This window comes from Molossus molossus, unplaced genomic scaffold (assembly GCF_014108415.1).
Source record: "Molossus molossus isolate mMolMol1 unplaced genomic scaffold, mMolMol1.p scaffold_m16_p_9, whole genome shotgun sequence".
Classification (NCBI taxonomy): Eukaryota; Metazoa; Chordata; class Mammalia; order Chiroptera; family Molossidae; genus Molossus; species Molossus molossus.
Window position 1 is genome coordinate 93,033,494 of NW_023425403.1, and position 22,308 is coordinate 93,055,801.

A 22,308-nucleotide genomic window follows, 5' to 3' on the forward strand; every position below is an offset into this window, starting at 1 on the left:
ACCGGCACCGGCAGCGGGCAGCGGGCACCGGCACCGGCAGCGGGCACCGGCACCGGCAGCGGGCACCGGCACCGGCAGCGGCACCCGCAGCGGCCAGGCTCAGAGCTGCAGAATCACCTTTGACTTCTCCTTCCTCACTTTCCACTTTTTTTTTCAGAATATCCAGTGGACAAATAACATAGATCCTTTGTGATTTCTCCCATCTGCCACCACCCTGGGTCAGACACACCCCACACCTGGACCAATTTAACAGCCTCCTAGGTCTCTCTGCCTTACAGCTTCTCTCTCCTCTGACCCAAATTGCACAACACTGGCTGGTTAACACTCCTCTTGAAACCATTCCCATTGTACTTTCAAACTTTCAGTGACTTCCCACAAGATAAAACCCAGACAGGTGACATCAAGGCCTTCCATAATTTGAATTCCACGTAGGTCCAGCCTTCTTTCAAATGACTTTGCCCACACAACCTATGTTTCAACAAACAAATGTACACACTGCTCCTCAATGTCTTTATTCAGAGTTCAAGTCCTTATTCAGGAACTTCAGAAATCCTACCCATCTTTTAAGGCCCAGTTCAAATAGCCTCAAGGTAGGAGGTCTCCCTGTCCACACCACTCCAGCCTGTTCTCTCTCAGGGGTATAGGTCTTACCTACTCAGTCAGATTACACGTTCCCGCCAGGCTGATACACTGGCTTATTTCTCCCCACTACACACTGAGTACAGTGTCTTACTAAATATAATTTGGAGCTCATTTTATTGACTAATTGGGAAAGACTCAACAACACAGAGCCACGGAAGTTGGGTAAGACCCCACTGACCAAGGCTAGCAATCGAAGGGCGGAGACACCCCTCCACGGCATACTTCCACTAGCAGTTCCCCAGTCAAGGTGGGAAGTCGGTCATCCTACAACCTGCAGACATACTGTTTTCACGTGCAGCTCAAGTAATTTCACTCACTTATTACAGGACAGCTCTCAGCTCTTGACAACAACCCAAGGGTCCTGGAGGAAATGAGGCTGTAGGTCCCAGAGCAGAGAGCCTGGATGCTGGAGCTGGTTGGAGTCCTCACTTTACCACGCGGCTATGTGACTACAGGTATGTCCCCGAGTATCTAGGACTCTTGGTTTCATCACATTGCAAGGCCAGTGTGTGAGAATTAAATGAGAAAATGTTAAGCCCCAAGCACAATGTCTGGTGTACACGCAGTTGCCTAACAGCAGGGGTTTCTCAATAGTACTACTTCCACTCAGCATTTTAAGTGTCAAAGCTCCTGTATGTAGAGGCTACACATTTCTAATGGTCAATTCAAGTTAGTGAGGCCTTTCCTATCTGCATGGTTAAGTCCATCCAACTGGCTCAAATCAAACCCTGCCTGCATGGGGAAAATAGTCAATACTATTTTGCTTCTCAATAAGGATATTCTTTTCAAAATATAAAGAAAAAGGGAGAAGAATATAATAAATACATTTATTCCAAGAAAAGTGCATCTACTATTACCATCTACCCTCATGTTACACCTCCATGTGAGAGCAGTGACAATTCATGTGAGGTGGCATGGTATGTAGTAGGCAAGACATGGCCCGGGAGTCAGGGGCCAGGCTACTTAAACTCTTATAATCCATGTTAACATCTTTTTTTTTTTTTTTTAATCCTCACCCGAGAACATTTTTTTTTTCTATTTATGTTCAGATAGAGTGGGAGGGAGGGAGAGAGAGAGAAACATCGATATGAGAGAGACACATCGACTGGTTGCCTCCTGCACAACCTCAACCAGGGCCGGGGACAAACCGCAACCCAGGTACGTGCCCTTGACTGGAATCGAACCTGTGACTCTCTGGTCCGTGGGCTGTTGCGCTCACCACTGAGAAAACCTGGCAGGGCCCATGTTATCATCTTAAAAAGAAAAAGAAAGGCAGAGGCTTGTGGTGAATAAAGAGTAAATGAAACAAGCTGCCCAGCACATTCTAAAATGGTAACAAATCCCAAGAGTAACAGCTCTTCCGTGTTGTGGGGCCTGCCTGGGGGCGCTCTGCCTTAGCTGGAGAGAAGCAGCTCATCTGAGAAACTGCAAACAAGTCCCAGGTACCATTAGAGTGTAGCACTGCCTACCGGGGCTCCAGTGAATCAGGGGAAGTACCTGGGGACTCCTCGGGGAGTACTTATGGTAAAAGGGAGTTCAGCTGAGCCACACAGTCTTTGGATGACTGAGAGCATATGAAGCAGAGAGAAACATAAAATGTGTAGGCATAGGGTGGCAACAGAGGCATACTATTAAGAGGACCTAATGGAATAGATGGGCAACTCTGGGGAGCAGACAGCAACGAGGTTGACTAGAAACAGTGGTGTCAGTCTTAGATCCAAGGCTGAGGGGTTTAGATTTGATCCAATGTGATCGACAAGTGGGAAACAGCTTTGAAAACAGGGCTCCGATAGTTAGGATTAAAATGGCTTTCTTAGATTAATTTTGCAACAATGTGCAAGACAGGCTGAAAGGGGGAGAAAGAACACCCCAGGAGGTGAGCTGGGGAAGGCTGGTGGGGGTGTGGACGTCACATCCAAGCATGTTGCCAAGGAAGAATCGGGGTGGCCTTTGATAATTGTGGGCGCTCGGGACAAGCCACCCCAAGATGTGCTTCTCTGGTATGCAGGTTGTTTTGAGCTAAAGGCAACTTTAGGCAAGGGCTCAAGAGAAATTTCAGCCCCCGCACCCCCTTTACTACCTAGAAGAACTTGAATTAGGGGCCTTCCCATAGTAAGCAATTGTCAGAGAAAACTTCTTTTGACCTATGTATAGGACAAGACAAACTTCTACTCACTAAACATCTGCTCTTCTTCTGTCCTGCAATGACCCTTTGCAGCCCCCAGGCACCTTACTTCCTCCTTAGCTCAGAGCATCTTCTGTGCCCATGTTCTCCCTGCCTCTGACTCTCTCCTGCATGTGGGGTGCCTATACATATGGATGTATTAAATGTGGTTATTTTCTCTTGCTCACCTTTCTCATGTCTATTTCATTACTAAACCAGCCAGAAGAACCCTGAGGGTAGAGAAGAGTTTGTTCCTCCCCCCAGTATCAATGAGAGGAAGCAGAGGCTTCACAGATGGCTCCTGAGTCCAAGAAAACACAGCCCTGGCAGTGTGGAGGGAGGGGGCCCAGTGCTGGTCTGACAGGGTGGGGGCTCAACATACAGATAGCTAAGCAGTTAAAAGAAAAGGCCCTTCTACATTTTAACCACTTTAGTTATAAAGCAATATTCTCTGGGAGAAGGGGAGGCTAGAACAGCCCCACACTATTTAAACATTACTTAACTGCTCTGTTCTCATCCTATTTAATCACTTCCACAGTGACTAGGCAAAGACTTAGATTTTCTGAATATCTTTTGTGTACTCTGGGAAACCACTTAAAATGATAGCCTCCCTTTTCCCTGATAATGTTCAATGAAAAATGTAACTGTTTGAAACACAACAGTGTCCAGCTATGCTCAACTACCCACCACAGAAAATCAAAATAATTCCTACATTCACTTCTTAAATGTTTATTATTAGCCTTCACAAAAAGGCTATTAGAGGAGGTGGAAACACGCTTCTTGGAAACACGCTAGTGCAAACTCAGCAAAGGGGTTAGGATGCGGAAGGATGGCCGGGACACTCTCTGGAACTCCTAGGCCAAAGGGAAGCCGGGGGTGGGGCATAGCAGCTGCTACAGGAAGGAGAGGGAGAAAGTTTAGAGGAAACCTTCAGGTCCAGGTTTGGGACAAAAGCCACTGCCTGGGCACCTGCCTTTGCCTGAGGTAATCTGTTCTTACACCTGATTCTTACCCAGAAGCAAATTTTCCTAAACCACAGAATATAGACTGCAAATGTTAATCAACTTCCTCTTAAGAATGTAAAACAGAAAACAGTGAGGAGGGAGGGAAAAGGTAATTTGTGAGGGAGAAGAATAATGTGGAGTATCTGTTGGAGGTATAGATAACTATGGCTGCAGGAAATACACTATTTGACATACTTCCAATTCGCCAACAATTCAAAAGCCAACTTTAAAGAGGAATGGATGTTCTTGTTAAGAAATATTCTAATGCTAGCAGTAAATTCCCCACAATTCTATATTAAGTCTAGATTTTATTTAATTGCTAAGGAACACTGAGCTTATTTTGAAAATGAACATATTACCTGTCCTTTTCCACAACCACAGGAGTAGGATAGGACTGGTTACTTTTATTGCCAGTGCCCAACTGGCCGTAAGAATTTGCACCCCAAGCATATACTTGGCCTTCATCCGTTAATACTAATGTGTGTGCATAGCCACAGGTAACCTGAAAGAGAAAAACCAAATCCACTCAGGCCTGCAAATAGAAAGAAACATGCTTTCACAGAATTGGTTAAGAATAAAACATGAAAAAGATGGGAAGAGGCAGGCTTCCCAGAGAGGCAAGCATGAAGTGAACCAATCCCCCCAGAACTGGCCTAGGTCCCATGTGCTGCCAAAATGACAGTAAATCAACATGAGTCCTTTTGTGACATGAGTCCAGTATTCAGCTTTATGTGGCATGCATTATGCTCACAGAGATCAAGGAGTGTAAAGTTAATAAGAAACAGACCCTTTTATTTTTTAGTAAGAATTTTCTTTTTTTATTATAAAAGTAAACATGTTCAATGTGAAAAAAAGTATAAATATAAAAGTAATCTCAAGATCAATACTTTTTCTATTTATATAAAGTTATGCAGAAACTTTTTAAAATGATCATATTGCATAAGCAGTTGTCTTTTTTTACTTAATATTACATAGAGCACTATTCCCAAATCATTAAAAATCCTTTGTAAACATAATTTCTGTTCATATGGACTTAGTATATTTTATTTAACCATTAACTTATTGTTTGATTACATAAATTATGCTACATCTATTATTTACTAAAGTTATTTTATTTTATTTTTTTGCTGTATCTTCGTTAATTCTGTGACTTTCTCTTTGGGTCCTTCGAATGCAGTAGAATTTCAAAGCAAAGGGTATAAATATTTTTAAGCCTCTTGATACATACTGTCAGTTTCCTTCAAAAAGATTTTACAATTTATATTCCAACAGCTGTGTATGAGAGAGCCCCGGAAATTTAAATTTTCTGATGAATAACTGTAATTTAATTCAGGGAAATCGAGCTTAAACTTTTACTTCCATGAAGATACCCAAGCAGCTAAATTTTTCTTCCCGCTATAAAAACTGTTTTTAATACATTGGTATCTTTGCCACTGAAGCCTTAAAAACAGGCATACAAGCCCATCGTAGACGTACCCGCTGGACGTGAACACCTTGCAAAGCTAGTCTGCAGGGGGTCGACTGGTTGCCACTACTGCCAAGTCCGAGCTGCCCATTTCCATTGTAACCCCAGACATAAACCTGAGAGAAAATGAGAGACTCAATGCTGACAAAATCCAAAAAGCAACCAAGTTCTGTGTGTGAGAAACACACATGTTGATGACACCTATAGGCAAACAGTTTCTTTAAATAATATATGAAATAACCTTCTTACCTCCCCACTGTCCACCACCGCCATTGAGCACATCTGCCCGCATGCTATGTTCACAACTACTTTATTCTGTAAGCAGCTAGTGACTCTTCGAGGGATCGGCTGATTAGCTGTGGATCCAGATCCTACCTGCCCAGAGTTATTATAACCCCAGGCAAATACCTATTGGAAAGAAGAAGTCAATTAATGAAATGCACTAATTTATAAAGTGTCTCCACTGGACACTAACATATACTTATGTTACCTCATCTTTGCTCTCAAAGTGATTAATATCCATAAATTGTCACAACATAGGCAGAGAAGTTTGGCAAAATTCATTCCTACAAAATGTATTAATTTATAAAATTAGGTTATTGGTATTATCTACACAAACAGCAGTAATCATTATCAAATATCATATAATATAATAATATCTACTTTGCTTCAGCCATATTTTCCAGCATTTGGGGATTTTTCTTTTTGCAAGTAACCCCTTTAAGTATAGCAATATAGAAGAAATAATACATCTTTTTAAGTGTTGCTGTAATAGAAATTCTCTCTGTATAAAGGCAAAAATAATATAAACACTGTGACTATGAGTTACTAATAGGAATAAGACTAAATTTGAGGGAGGTGGTCATTTTAATCAAATGATGATCCTTCTAGGACTGCTACAGGAATCTATATAATCTTACAGAAAAAAATTAATGACATTTATGCTGATTCTTCTTACCTCTCCATCTGATGTTAGCACCAAAGAGTGATAAGACCCACAGGCAACTTCAATCACTTGTTTGTTTGACAAATTAGTAGAGATATGACAGGGCACCAAACCATGATTGGTTGTCCCATTGCCCAGCTGGCTATGAGTATTATGACCCCAGGTAAAGACTTCTCCTTCTGAAAATAAAAAACATAATTAGCTTTCAAAATATCTACTTCATTATATAGGGTGTCCCAAAAAAATGTATACACAACTTTGAATAATTATAAAGCCCATATTTATTAAAATACATTTCATTTTCAAAGTGTAATAGAATCTACAGAAACCCTGTATGAACATATACATTGCACACTTCTACAAATGAAAACTAAAAATTAAGTTCCAAAAGCTAATCAACTTCCCTATTCCAAATTCATTCTATAAAAAAGAAAAAAATACATTTGAAAAGTATAAACTACATTCTACCTGAAAGCAACAATATTTAAGCAAATGCACTTTATAATAGTTGAGAGATAGGCTTTTAATAAACAGCAGAAAAAAAGGCTGCTAACAGTAATAGAAAAAAAATTAGATTCAAAGTAAAAAATGTAACTTCCCTTGGACTTAATTTCCTTATCTATAAAATGATCACCAAGTTGTTTTTAATGTTTGTTATTATATCAGTTATTGTGCAATATACATTCATAAAAGTTCATAAATATGAACAATATCATAAATAATTACAAAGCACACACACCTATGTGTTACCATTCACTTCAAAACCTCCCATATATAAATCTTGAATAACAGAATTATTTGTCCTATTTTAAAATTTTAAATAAATGGAATCATACAATATACACTCGTTTTATCCATATTTTCTACCATACTGTCTGTTTGTGCTACATTCCAGATAATTTCTTCTGATCTACCTTCTAGTTTATTAATTTTCTCTTTTGCTGTGTCCAAACTGCAGCTTAACTTGTCTACTGAGTTTTTCATTTGGATAATTATATTGTACAGTTAGTTCTTTTTCAAATCTTTAATGATCTCTGCAGGATCTTCAAGCTCACTTTTTATTTTTATTTTTTCAAACACAATAAATACAGCCATCTTATAACTGGTGTCTGGTAATTCTAATATCTGATATCTAATAGTCAGTTTTTGCTGTCTATTTTGCTGGTTCTCATTCATGGTGTCTGTTTCCTTGTCTTTGACTATGTGCTGCTAATTGCCATTGGAAAATTATTTCAATGGCATCATACTCCCTCAGCCCAGAATGAAGGTGCCTTCCTAAAGAAAGGATCTGCAATTAACTTCTTAAAAGCATTCAAAGGTATCTCTCTAATAAATTCAAGACTTGAGATTTCCTGCACTATCCAGTCCGATGTGAACTGGAATACAAATCCATGGTTACAACCTCTCAAGGAGAGGTTTTCTTTCTTTTTTTCTTCTTGATTTGCTCAGAGCCAAGGAATTCTTTATTTCAGCCCTGTAGGAGTGAAGACCTGGCTCATCCTTGCCCTGAGAATATAGCTCTTTGTGGTCCCAGCCTGATGTGCTGGTTTATGACCCCTTCCCCTCATAAGTACATTAGATCACAACTTTATTTAAGTGGGTAGGCAGATGTCTTCAAGGCAAAATTAGCTTCAAGTTCCCCTCTGACTTCTTAGCTCACACTCCTTATATATCTGATCTAACAATTCCTTGTCAGTGCTTTGATGCCTTTATGCAAAATATTTTTTAAATATTTTATCTAGAATTTTTAGTTGTTTTCAGTGAAGAAGTGATGTGAATAATCTAGCCTACTATTACTGGACACCAAGTATCCCTAAAAGTTATTTTTTTAATGTGAAATAAATACATAAAAGAATATAACATTTATATTTGGTTTAGAGAATACTAATAAAATTAATATCTAGCTTCAGAAAACTCTAAGTTATGTTTTATAATGTGTTATTAGTCTGAATTCATGAAATAGCCATAGAATATTTAATTCCTTATATTACTAATGTTAACTATAGTCATCAGTTACTATTTAACATAAGAATCACAAAATGCTAAGAGTTGGAGAGGATTTTGGAATCTGACTTTAGTCTTTTAGTTCATAGATCAGGACTCTCAAATTTGAAAAGTCTAGAGTGAGTTCACCGTTTTCATGCAAAATAATTACACTTATAAAGTGTAAACAAAAGGGACTTACTGGGCTTGAAGCACTGCCCTTCTCACAGCTCAAGTGCCAATAATTGCTAGATCCCATCTGCTACATTACCTCACTCTGATAGCAGATATGTTCATATTTCATGTTGGCCAAAGTACAGTCAAGTTCACAGGGCAGAGCCAGAAACTCTTGCCCAATCCAAAAGTATATTCTCGATTTAAGGGGTGGTCTTAGTCTCGTTTCTCAACAAATAAAGCAAGGGCTAAAATTCTGCAGTGTTCCTGGTTACCTGTTGTTGCAAGAACAATATGTGGACCACTCCCGTAGCTGAGGCAGGCTATTTTTTTGCCACTTAAAGAATCCAGTCTCCGAGGTTCAATGGTGCTCTGGACATCACCTAATCCCAAACAGCCGCAGCAGTTTGTGCCAAGCACAAAGATCTGTGGGCAAAACCACTGTTAGTTCAAGCAGTTCTGCTTCTGACAAACCTATATATTCCAACAGGCAGAGCCCTCTGCCCTCCAAACACAACTGCTTTATCATATAAGAAGAAGCTATTCTCTGTACTTGTTTTTTAACCTTAATTCCTTAGTTCCCTCAAGTTCTTCAGTTTAGCAAATCCATTACTGAAAACAGAAGTGGCTGAATTTTTCTTCACGAGTACCTCATCATTTACTGTAGTATATAAAACTTCATTGCCGGCACTTCCAAAGACACAAGCCTGACGAATTAACTTCAGTTCTTCCTCGGAGCAAAGGGAGAAAATTGGCCACTTTCCCACATCTAACATCTTCAAAGATGACAGAGTGGCCTGTACTGGCTGAAAAGGAAAGAGTATATATTGAGGCTATTCATTCAGAAATGACATTTCTTTGCCCCTCTCACCCTGAGGCCTGGCACAGTGGTGGGAATGCCTTCACCAGCCTGCGCTGCGCTCACTGCGACCAGGACAGCGGCTCTGCGCAGAATCAGATTTCACCTATGAATTTTCCTCAAGGCCACGGGAATCATCCAAGGCTAAACTCTGGGGACCTGAACGTCTAGCAACCTCTTTTAAGCGCTGGCTATGTCTTAAACGTAGTTCTGGAAGCTAGGCTGGTTGTAAAAGCAGGAAAGAAAAAAAAAGAGAGAGAGAGAGAGAGAACTGCTTTTTCATCTGCTGCCCAACTCTTAACAAAACAAGTCCTCAGAAAAGAATAATGCTGAAGATGACACCAAGGAAACCGCCCAGAAATTTCAGGTCATGGGTCAGTTCTGACCTTCAGTTTAAACAGCTGGTGGGCTCCCTTGTCCTCAACTCAGGTTTGGGTATTGGTAGGAAGAAACTCCCAGAAAGTGTGTATTCATTCACTAGGCCTACTGTAACAAACTATCACAAGTGGAGTGGCTTAACAACAGAACTTTATTTTCTCACAGTTCTAAAGGCTAGAAGTTCAAAATCAAGGTAGAGTATCAGCTAGTTTGGTTCCTTCTGAGGGCTGTGAAGGAAGGTCCTGTCCCAGGCTTCTCTCTGTGGCTTGTAGATGGTCATCTTCTCCCTGTGTCCTCACATTATTTTCCCCTCTCTGTTTCTGTGTCCAATTTTTCTTTGTTTAAGGACACTAGTAATACTGGATTAGGGCCCATCTTAACTAAACTACATCTGCAATGACCCCATTTCCATATAAGGTCACCTTCTGAAGTACTGGGGTTTCTTAGTCTGTTTGGGCTGCTGTAACAAAATACCATAGACTGGGTGGCTTATAAACAACAGCAATTTATTTCTCACTGTTCTGAAGGCTGGAAGTCCAAGAAGAAGACACCAGCACAGTCTTGTTCCTGGTTCACTGCTGCTGACTTCTCCCTGTGTCCTCACAGGGTAGACAGGGCTAGGGATCTCTCTGGAGCTTGTTTAGAAAGGCACTAATCCCAATCATAAGGGTTCCACCCTCTTGACTTAAGCACCTCCCACTTCTTAATACCATCACCTTAGGAGGTAGAAATTTCAACATATGAATGGGGGGGGGGGGCACACAATTACAGCCATGTGATAAACAACAGGAATACCTTCTGAGAAATGCAATGCTAGGCAATTTTGTTATCATGCGAACACAAACCTAGATGGAATAGTCTACTGCACACCCAGGCTATAAGGTATAGCCTACTGCTCTCAGGCTGAAAGCCTGTATAGCATGCTGTGTAATAAATACTGTAGGCAATTTAATGCATTGCATACAATGTTACAATGTCACTAGGCAATAGAAAAATTTCAGGTCCATTATAATCTTATGGGACCACCATCACATGTGTGGACTTTTGTTGACTAAAACACCATTATTCCGCACGTGACTGTTAGCTCAAAACAGCACACTTTTAGTTCCGTGAGCATCTATCTGCACTCATGTTGAGGACAAGAACATTCAACATGAACATTATAAAGCTATTTTATTTATTTATTTTTTTTTAAGTCCTCACCTGAGGATATTTTTCCATTTTTTGTTCAGATAGATTGGGAGGGAGAGAGAGGAAGGGAGAGAGAGAGAGAAACATCGATGTGAAGGAACACATTGAGAGGCTGCCACCCACACGACCAACCAGGGCCGGGGACAAACTGCAACCGAAGTACGTGCCCTTAGCGGGAACCGAACCCGGGTCTCTCCGGACCGCAGGCCGATGCTCTAACCGCTGAGCCAAACTGGCCAGGGCTATAAAGCTATTTTAAAGAGAGCTTTTATTGATGTGCTATACTGAAAACATGTTTTAATTATGTAATTTGCAACCTTCAATATTTTTGTAGATTACAATAAGATGCATAAATAGCCAATATGCCTATCAAATGGCATATTTGACCATTTCCCTTAATAATCATCACACTCTTGCTCTGGTCAGTGGCTCAGCTGGTTGGAGCATCATCCCGTACACCAAAAGGTTGTGGGTTTGATTCCTGATGAAGGTGCATACCTAGGTTGTGAGTCCAATCCCTGCTAGGGGCTCATATGGGAAGCAACTGATCAATGTTTCTCTCTAACATTGATATTTCTCTCTATCTCCCTTCTTCCCTCCTTCCCTCTGTCTCTCAAATCAATAAACACATTCTTGGGTAAGGATTAAATATAAAAAATAAATAATCATCATATTCTTGCTAGATTTAAAGGTCCAAGGGATTTTCCAAGGCCTATCTTTCCCATCAGCCACTAAGTCAACCTTACCAGGAATGAGTTCTGGTAGAAAGATAATCGTATTAGATACTTATTTTCTACAGATCTGAAAGGATATTTGTCCTTTCCACCCTTAGGAGTCATGGCCCTGCTGATACCTTGGTTTTAGACTTCTAGCTTTCAGAAGTAGGAGAGGATAAATTTCTATTATTTTTAAGCCCCTCAGTTTGCGGTCATTAGGACAGCCCTAGAAAATGAATTCAGAGGCAAAGCAGCTTGTCACTGCTAAGAGAATCACCCTGAGTTAGTGTAGAGCGTGAACCAGGGCGAGCTCCCCTGATACCAAATCCAGCCACTTTACTTCACCATGCCACTCAAATTTAAATATATATATATATATATATTTCCCGTTATTGATTTTAGAGGGAGAGGGAGAGAGAGACAGAAACATCGATGAGAGAGAACATCGACTGGCCACCTCCTGCATGCCCCCTACTGGGGATTTGGCCCACAACCTGGGCATGTGTCCTGACCAGGAATCAAACTGGCGACCTCTTGGTGCCTGGGTTGACGCTCAATTCAAGCCACACTGGCCAGACACTGAATTTTAAGACCCTGTTCCAAAAATGATGTCTTCTCTTATCTTTTAGGCATCACCCAAGGTCACGTTAGAAAACAGAATCTGAGCTTCTACTTAAAATTACCCACCTCCTTATGTCATCGAAGAACCTAATTTCCTATGAGGTCCTCATTTTAATATTTTTTCCTATTTAACCCTAAAAATTTCAATGTTTGAAATGTGGTATCAAATATTTAATGTAGATGTCCCATGGGTTAGTTAAAAGAGTTATTATATATTATTTCTAATCTTCTCAATTGTAGGACATAGATATTGCTATCCTCATTTTACATATGAGGAAACTGAGGCACAGAAAGACTAAGTAATCCTCCAAGATCACCAGTTTCTAAGTGGATGAGCCTAGATTTCATTCCATACATCATCATTCCACACATCACCTCTCGCTGAGTAAGAAGGTCACATAAAAAGTTATACTTCTGGTAGAACCACTGTTTGCTTGAATTTGCAGGGCTTTGGCTGTTGTTCACATAGAGTCCTTATGAACAGGGCAGTGATACTAACTGTGGGTTGTTGTCATGCAAAAACAGGGCAGATGGCAATATACAATAAGAAAACAAGCAGCAATATAAATGATTGATTGCTGCCTCATTTTTGCCTTTCAAGTAGCCTCTTCAATTTCAACCTGCCCTGCTACAAAATCAAGTGGTTTCTTAGATGCCCAGAATCAGGTTGTATACTCAACCAGCAACTAAATACTTATGTACAAATTATTAGTCTGAACTTTATTCCTGGCCCACCTCTATAAAACCTATGGTACCCAGCTCATAACTCTGCTGACCACTGGGATTCCAGTGTGTTTGTAATGTCACCTGCAGTGGACATTTGTGAAAGGTCACTACTGATCAAGAAAACTGGGTCTGACAGTATCACTGAACATTTACTGAATGTCCAATATTAAAGATATAAAAATGGGACATAATCACTCCCTTCAAGGAGCTCACAATTTAATAGAAAACATATAACTTCAATATAACCTAAATACAACAGAGTATGAATACATTACTTTAAAAAAAATTTTTTTTCTTCATTGATTTCATTTATTTATTTATTTACTTTTTTTTGTGGTGCGTGCCCCTAGCAGGAACCAAACCCGGGACTCTCTGGTCTGTAGGCCTACACTCAACTCCCGGGACTCTCTGGTCTGCAGGCCGACGCTCAACCGCTGAGCCAAACTGGCCAGGACTCTTGATTGATTTTAGAGAGAGAGGAAGGGAGAAGAAGAGGGAGATAGAAACATCCATGAGAGAGAACATCAATCAGCTGCCTCCTGCATGCCCCTCATTGAGGATTTGGCCCACAACCTGGGCATGTGCCCTGACCGGGAATTGAACCGGCGACCTCTTAGTGCATAGGTTGATGCTCAACCACTGAGCCACACCAGCTGGGCTACATTGCTTTTTAAATCTGCCAGAAGACTGGCTGCTGAACGTTAGTCATCAAAAATTCATTTTTCTGTAGTTTACATGGAAAAGAAAACAATTAATATAACACAAGAATATACTTGTGTTTCACATACTAACAACTGTAAACCTATTTTTGCCCCACCCTGCATAATAAAAGTATATATAGTATAAGAATTCACATGCAGTGCCCTGCAGGACGGGAGCCATCTCTGAAGAAGGCACCCAACTACCACCTCTGTGCCCAACTGTTACACCAGGGACTGGCTGAACAAGAGCCATGAGTGGGCAACAGAAAATCTGTATGGGGAAAAAGGCACTACCAAGGAATGAGAGCTTGGCAGTATACATCATCAAGACTGTGTTCCTGGAATTCACAGTCCTACTGTGGCCCAGGTAACCTTCCTTCCTGCACATAATACTGTCATAGGCAAGAATTAATCCCAGGCCAGCTCTCATTTCCTACTTTGTTCACATCCAGTCTACCTTCCCCATCTTTTGCTGGCATCTGTTTGGGAAATGCAAAGTAGCAAAATTATAATTAGCTGATTGAAAACATAATTAAGAAAATAGAGCTCCATAAAGTTAGGGACCAAATGCATTTTATTATTCCTTGGAATGTGGGCTACCTATGTAATTGTTTTTCCATCAGTAAGAGAATCAAGAAGATTATGATACTTCACTTAACTACAAATAATTGTTAAGTTGTCATAATTCAATTTAAAATACAACATATGGAAAAGAATTAAAATTACATGTTGGACTTCCTAGAAAAAAATTTAAGAAAACCAACCAATACCTTGCCCTTTGAAGATTTCCTGGCAGTATAACACTTTGTATGTGATAAAGTTATTTCATTGCTAATTCTTTGAGTCCATTATTTTATTTTATAAAAATCTGTCTCCAGGAAAAAAAGGAATTTTCCCATTAACATATGTAAGACTCTCAAGTCCTATGTATTACTTTTCTAAGCTATTTTTGTACTTTCCTACAAGGGCTCACAAATAAGCACTTTGAGGCAACCCATGGTAATACTATGGTACAATTTCAGGAGCTTCTGAAACTATGCTCACTTTGTTTAATTATTTACATTTTTTTCACTGTATTTTGACAATATTTTATTAAAAAAGAGTGGAAACGGAAAAGTGAAAGTTAATAGTGGTACTTAGCATTAAGCTGTTAACAGTAAAGAGCAGACATTCTCTAAATTTAATGAAATTAACACTAGATGGAAATCAACATGCATGCCAAAAGATGAAGAACTTGTAACATCAGCTGAACACTGACTGGACTTAAGCTGGTTGACTGTAATGTTCAGATGTGATGGAACAGAAATAAATTAAAGAATATCTATGATAATATCAATGAATACCGAAAAAGCATTTGATAAATCTAGCCCCCATTTCTGATAAAAACACTCAGCAATGTGGGAATAGAGGGATGGTATCTCAACATAATAAAGGCCATAGATGAAAAACCTACAACCAACATCATACTCAATGGGAAAAAACTAAAAGCATTTCCCTTAAGAACAGGAACAAGATAGGGATGCCCGCTTTTGCCACTCTTATTTTTGTTTTTATATCCTCACCCAAAGAACATTTTTTGCATTTATCTTCAGATAGACCAGAAGAGAGAGGGGGGAAGAGAGAGAGAGAAACATCGATGTGAGAGAGATGTATCGACTGGATGCCACCCACACGACACCAACAGGGGCCAGAAACAAACTGCAACTGAGGTATGTGCCCTTAGTGGGAACCAAACCTGGGACTCTCTGGTTTGCGGGCTGATGCTCTAACCCCTGAGCAAAACCGGCCAGGGCTCACCACTTTTATTTAACATTGTACTGGAAGTCTCAGACACAGCAATTAGATAAGCAGAAAAAATAAAAGGGATCCAAGTCAGAAAGAAGGAAGTGAAACTGTCATTATTCGCCAACATGATATTGTACATAGAAAACCCTAAAAACTCCATCAAAAATCTACTAGACTTAATAAATGAATTTGGCAAAGTAGTAAGATAAAAAATTAACATCCAGAAAGTGATGGCATTCTTATACATCAATAATGAACACTCAGAAAGGGAAACAAAAAAACCTCAATCCCATTTCCCATTTCAACAACAACAAAAAATATCTAGGAATAAACTTAGCCAAAAAGGTAAAAGACCTGTTCTCAGAAAACTACAGGACATTGAAAAAAGAAATAGAGGAAGATATAAAAAAGTGGAAACATACCATGTTCATGGACCAGAAAAATCAACATCATTAAAGTGTCCACACTACCCAAAGCAATCTACAGATTCAGTGCAATCCCTTATTAAAAGTACCAATGTCATATTTCACAGATTAAGAACAAATACTCCAAAACTTTATAAGGAACCATAAAACACCCCAAACAGCCACAGCAATTTTGAAAAAGAAGAACATAGTGGGAGGGATCACAATACCAAATATCAAGTTATACTACAAAGCCACTATAATCAAAACAGCCTGATACTGGCACAAGAACAGATATAGATCAACGGAACAGAAGAAAACTCAGATATCAACCCAAGACAGTATGCATAATAATATTCGACAAATGAGGCAAGACCTACATTGGAGAAAAGACAGTCTCTTCAATAAAAGATGCTGGATGCATTGGACAGCTATATGCAAAAAAATTAAACTACTCCACCAACTTACACCATACACACGAATAAACTCAAAATGAATAAAACACTTAATTGTAACCTGTAAAACCATAAAAATCCTAGAATGTAGGCAGAAAAATCTCAGACATCACATGTAATAGAATTTTCACTGATACAACACCTAGGGCAAGAAAAACAAAGGAAAAAAATTAATAAATGGGACTACATCGAACTTAAAAACTTCTGCACAGCAAAAGAAATCAGCATCAAAATGAAAAGGGAACCCACCCTCTGGGAGAACATATTTGCCAAAGATACATCGAATAAGGGGTTAATATCCAAAATATATAGAGTACTCATATAGCTCAACAAAAGGAACATAAACAATCCAATTAAAAAATGGGCAAAGGACCTGAATAGACACTTCTCTAAACAGGACATACAAATGGCCAGGAGACATATGAAAAAATGCTCATCATCTCTAATCATTAGAGAGATGCAAATTAAAATAACTGAGATATCACCTCACACATGCCAGAATGGCGGCCATCAACAATTCCTCAAACAACAAGTGCTGGCGAGGGTGTGGAGAAAAGGGGACTGTAGTACACTGATGGTAGGAATGCAGACTGGTGCAGCCACTATGGAAAACAATATGGTGTTTCCTCAAACAATTAAAAATGGAACTGCCATTTGACCCAGTGGTCCCACTTCTAGGAATATATCCTAAGAAGCCTGAAACTAATCAGAAAGAATATATGCACCCCTATGTTAATAGCAGTGCTATTTACAATAGCTAAGATCTGGAAATAACCTAAGTGCTCAACAGTAGATGAGTGGATAAAAAGAGGTGGTACATTGACACAGTGGAATATTATTCAGCTGAAGAAAGAGAGATCTCTTACCCTTTGAGACATGGAGGGACCTGGAGAGTATTATGCTGAGTGAAATAAACCAGTCAGAGAAAGATAACCACCATATTATCTCACTTATTTGTGGAACATAATGAACAAAATAAGCTCTTGACCAAAGGAGATCCAGAATAATGGAAATAGGGAACAGAATGACAGACCTCAGAGGGATGGGGGCGGTGGTAGGGGTAGGAAGAGATAAACCAAAGAACTTAAATGTATATATGCACAACCAATCGACATGGACATTGGGTTGGGGAAATCAGGAGGGGGTGGGAGCAGAGAGGGGGTCAATGGGAAAAAAGGGGGACATCTGTAATATTTTCAACAATAGAAGAGTATAATGAATTAAGATTAAGTATTTTATAATTTTTAAAATATCTGGGAAAGGAGTACACATTCCAGTCTGAGGACAGCATTCCTTCTGTAGGACAGCATTATCTGTGAAAGTAGGGTATGGCCTGTACTCCTCATCCAGCTCAAACGTCACCATCTCTGGGAACATTTCTTTACTCCTCAGTCAATATCCATAGTTCCCTGCTGGCTCCTACATCATTGACATTCTATATACCCACAAAATTATCTGCTGGCATCTAAGTCACTCACTGTGAGCCCCTCAAAGATAGATACGAACTCTCTCATTGATCTTCCCATCAGATGACCGATGAATGTTTGATGAAGTGTTTCATGCAACACAAAATACATGCTCCAAGGGTGTGATTTTTTTCTAACCTTGCCACTTTCTCCATAAATAAGGGGGAGTTCTTCTTCCATATAGACTCAGTCCAGTGCAGTCCCTGAGGAAAAAGTATGTGGTAAAATCAGCATCCCATATGTCGAATGAAACTAGACAGGTTAAAATTACTAATTAACAGAGAAAATAAGCTAAGCTCAAATACAGTGAAAAGAAGATAAAGCAATTCATTTTTTGGCATGGGCATAACAGCTACAAAACCCAAAAGGTGTTTTAACCGCACTGAAACTACCATATGACTTCTTATGGGAATACTCCTACTGAGGTTTGAAAAAGTAATCCTATGATAAACATAGATTCTTAAATCTAAAAGGAAATAAGTAGAACATTTTCATTTCAGAGTTGACTTCCCATATAAAGAAAAATAAATGTTAGACCTTGGTCAAATTTTTCCTGGGATTGGAAAATTATAAATCACTATGAAGAGCAGACTTATCAATTCTCAGCAACCACTAAGAAATATATGCTTTACTAAGCTGGGGGTGGGGGGGTGCAAGGCTGGTACAATATTCGCAAATCAATAAATATGATCCACCACATAAATAAAATGAAGAATAAAAATACATGATCATATCAATAGATGCTGAAAAAGCATTCGACAAAATCAAAACAGCCTGGTACTGGCACAAGAACAGGCATATAGACCAGTGGAACAGAACAGAGAACACAGAAATGGACCCAAGACATTATGCTCAATTAATATTTGACAAAGGAGGCAAGAGCATACGATGAAGTAAAGACAGCCTCTTTAATAAATGATGTTGGGAAAATTGGACAGCTACATGCAAAAAAATGAAACTAGACCATCAACTTACACCATACACAAAAATAAACTCAAAATGGATAAAAGACTTAAATGTGACCTGTGAACCTATTAAATTTCTAGAAGAAAATGTAGGCAACAAAATTTCAGACATCATACACAGCAGAATTTTCACTGATACATCACCTAAGGCAACAGAAACAAAGAAGAAAATGAACACATGGGACTACATCAAACTAAAAAGCTTCTGCACGCAAAAGAAACAACCACCAAAATGGAACGGCAACCCACAGTATGGGAAAGTATAATTGCCAATGATACATCAGATAAGGGGTTAATCTCTAAAATATATAGAGTACTCATACAACTCAACAAAAGGAAGACAAAGAACCCAATTAAAAAATGCACAGAGGAGCTGAATAGACATCTCTCCAAACAGGACATACAAATGGCCAAGAGACATTGAAGAAATGCTCAACATCACTAATCATCAGAGAGATGCAAATTAAAACAACAAGGTATCACCTCACACCTGTCAGAATGGCTGCCATCAACAAATCATCAAACAGGTGTTGGTGAGGGTGTGGAGAAAAGGGGACTCTAGTACACTGCTGGTATGAATGCAGACTGGTGCAGCCACTATGAAAAACAATATGGTATTACCTGAAAAAATTAAAAATTGAATTGCCATTTGACCCAGTGATCCCACTTCTAGGAATATACCCTAAGAAGCCTGAAACACCAATCAGAAAGAATATATTACCCCCATGTTCATAGCAGCACTATTTACAATAGCTAAGATCTGGAAACAGCCCAAGTGCCCATCAGTAGACGAATGGATAAAAATGTTGTGGTACATATATACAATGGCGTACTATGCAGCAGTAAGAAAGAAAGATCTCTTATCCTTTGAGACAACATGGAGGGACCTGGAAAGTATTATCCTAAACGAAACAAGCCAAGCAGAAAAAGACAAATACCACATGATCTCACTTATATATGGAATATAATGAACATAACAGTCTGAGGAATAGGGCAGACCCAGAGACGTGGAAGTAGGGTACAGACTGACAACCCTCAGAAGAGGGGATAGTGGGGGGAGGGAAGAGATAAACCACAGAACATTTATGCATGTACACATAACCAATGGACATGGACAACAAAGCCAGGGACAGGCTGGGAGGGATAGTGTCAATGGGGTAAAAAAAGAGAAACATCTGTAACAAAAATAAAATTTAAAAAAAAAAAAAAAAACAATTAACTCAATAAATACTGAGGGGATTTGTGGTCTCCAAAAAAAAGCCAAAAAAACAAAATAAGGTCAAGTCTTGCCCTGGCCGGGTGGCTCAGTTGGTTGGTGCGTCATCCCGTATACCAAAAGGTTGCAGGTTTGATCCCCTGTCAGGGCACATATGGGAGGCAACTGATAGATGTTTCTCTCTCACACTGATTTCTTTTTCTCTCTAAAATCAATAAATACATATCCTCTATGATAATTAAAAATAATAATAAGGTCAAGTCTTAAAAGTGTTCCTTACTGATGTTTTATATGCCCTTGAGGATACTGTTGAAATTTTGTTTTCCTCAGCTATAAAAAGGTCTCTCAGAATAAAAGAAATAAATAATATATTCAGAATACTTATAACTCAAACCATGGCAATTAATACAAATCATTGCTTCTAATGTTTGTAAAAGATATGCTCACTTTAAAAGGATCACTTGGACTTTTCTCATATAAATTTATAAAACTTGATCTAGTTGCCAATGTGGAAAGATAATTTCACGTGACAGTAATTCCTATACAATCTTCTCTGTTAATTTGCAAGTGCTTTAGAAGAGGGAATCATGACTCTCTTATTGCTATAACCACCACAAAGTAGAATGCAATATATTCATTGAAAGCATCCTTTGAATACAGTTTTTTGTATATTGGATACTAACTATATTGGGAATTCTTCTATTTTTGCTTTATCCTAACTTAAAATACCTTTTACATATCTGCCCTGAATTTATTGAATAAAAATTAAAAGAGGAAAGGGATGAGAATAAAGAGAAAGAGAAGAGAAAGGAGAGGAAGAGAATTCAAAGGCAAAAAAAGGAAATAAAGAAAGGGGACCAGAGTAGAGATGTGACCCCTCATTGTACTTTGGACCACCTTTGTTCCTGGTAGAAAGGAAATCTTGCTAATAAGGCATGATCACTGAATAGCCCATCATCCAGGGCTTTTTTGTTTTTTGTTTTCTACCTCATCTCTCTACCATTGTAGGTACCCAATTTCACTGGTTTCTGGTTTATTCTTCCTCTATTTCTTTTCACAAAAAATAAGATATATGTATGTGTTTTTATTTCTCAATTCCTTACACAAAAAATAGCTTCATTTATATACTCTTTTGTAATCTGCTTTTCCCCCTACTTAACAATACATCCTGGAAATCACTTGATATCAATTATTAGATTTTTTTTAACAGCTGTGTATCCTATGTTTTTAAGGAAGAAAATAGCTTTTTGTCATTTTAGAAATTTCAAGAATAGTAATTCTTTAAAAATTAGAATGGTGAAAAATTATTCCTTCTGTTTATTTCACTAATCAGGTTAAGATATAATCGTATATATGGTATATCAAAATTGCCATATTCAAATAAATAACATTCATTTGGATATGATTAACATAATTTCATTTTTGTTGGTCAAAATTTCCAATGTAGTCTGTATGCAATATACAAAAATGATTCAAGATTAATTATTACTGTAATTATTGTGAAAAGAATATTGAATCCTCTAGCACTGTGAAAAATGCTTTTTTAAAAAAATTCCAATGTGAGCCCTGGCCAGTTTGGCTCAGCAGTTGGCACGTCAGCCCACTGACCAAGAAGTCTCAGGTTCGATTCTGGTCAAGGCCACATACCTCAGTTGCAGTTAGGTGTCCAGCCCTGGTTGGGGTGGTGCGTGAGGCAACCTGTCGGTGTGTCTCTCTCACATCGATGACTCTCTTTCTCTCTCCCCCTCCCTCCCACTCTGTCTGAAAATAAATGTATAAATATCCTCGGATGAGGATTAAAACCAAGCAAACAAACATTTCAATGTGATACAAACACACAGAAAAAACAGAGAAGAAAAGGAATATACCATTTTGCAACTTTAATAAAGTCATTATTTGCCTGAAAAAAATACACTCTATATCAGCTCTATTATTAAAAAGTCAGCAGTAGCCCTGGCCGGTTTGGCTCAGCCATTAGAGCATGGACCCATGGACCCAAGGGTTGCAGGTTCAATCCCGGTCAGGGGCGCGTACCTGTGTTGGGGGTTTGATCTCCAGCTCCAGTCGGGGTCCTTCAGAAGGCAACAAAATCAATGTGTCGCTCTCATACTGAAGTTTCTCTCTCTCTCTCTCCCTCTCTTCCACTCTACCAAAAACAAACAAACAAACAAAAAAAAAAACAAAAAAAATCAATGGAAAAATATCCTCAGGTGAGGATTACAAAAAAGAAGTCAGCAATAGAGGTAAAAAATTATAAAAAATGTAATATTGTAAGATATAACTTTTAGATATACTTTGTAAATTTTGGGAGCAGGTTTCAACAATCTGGACAATGTAACATAAAAATACACATATTAATAAAGTTTAATTTACAGTATTTCAACAGAAAATTCAAGGGAAACCATCTGGAATGTGAAAAAAAAGCAAAACTTTCAAACTTTTGGAAC

The 22,308-nt window shown here is 38.8% G+C and overlaps 1 protein-coding gene across 1 annotated transcript in view; it reads right to left on the reverse strand.

Annotated features, from left to right (window-relative positions):
* Window positions 1–21,958, reverse strand: part of RCBTB2 (RCC1 and BTB domain containing protein 2) — a 33,976-nt gene extending 12,018 nt beyond the window's left edge. The window contains exons 1-8 of the mRNA XM_036250440.1: window positions 21,896–21,958; window positions 17,819–17,883; window positions 9,029–9,184; window positions 8,654–8,804; window positions 6,234–6,400; window positions 5,525–5,683; window positions 5,287–5,391; window positions 4,170–4,312 (exon numbers count right to left, since the gene is read on the reverse strand). Coding sequence (XP_036106333.1) covers window positions 4,170–4,312; window positions 5,287–5,391; window positions 5,525–5,683; window positions 6,234–6,400; window positions 8,654–8,804; window positions 9,029–9,184; window positions 17,819–17,860 — 923 coding nt within the window. The 5' untranslated portion in view covers window positions 17,861–17,883; window positions 21,896–21,958. The remainder of the gene's footprint in view (window positions 1–4,169; window positions 4,313–5,286; window positions 5,392–5,524; window positions 5,684–6,233; window positions 6,401–8,653; window positions 8,805–9,028; window positions 9,185–17,818; window positions 17,884–21,895) is intronic.
* Between the last annotated feature and the right edge of the window lie 350 nt (window positions 21,959–22,308).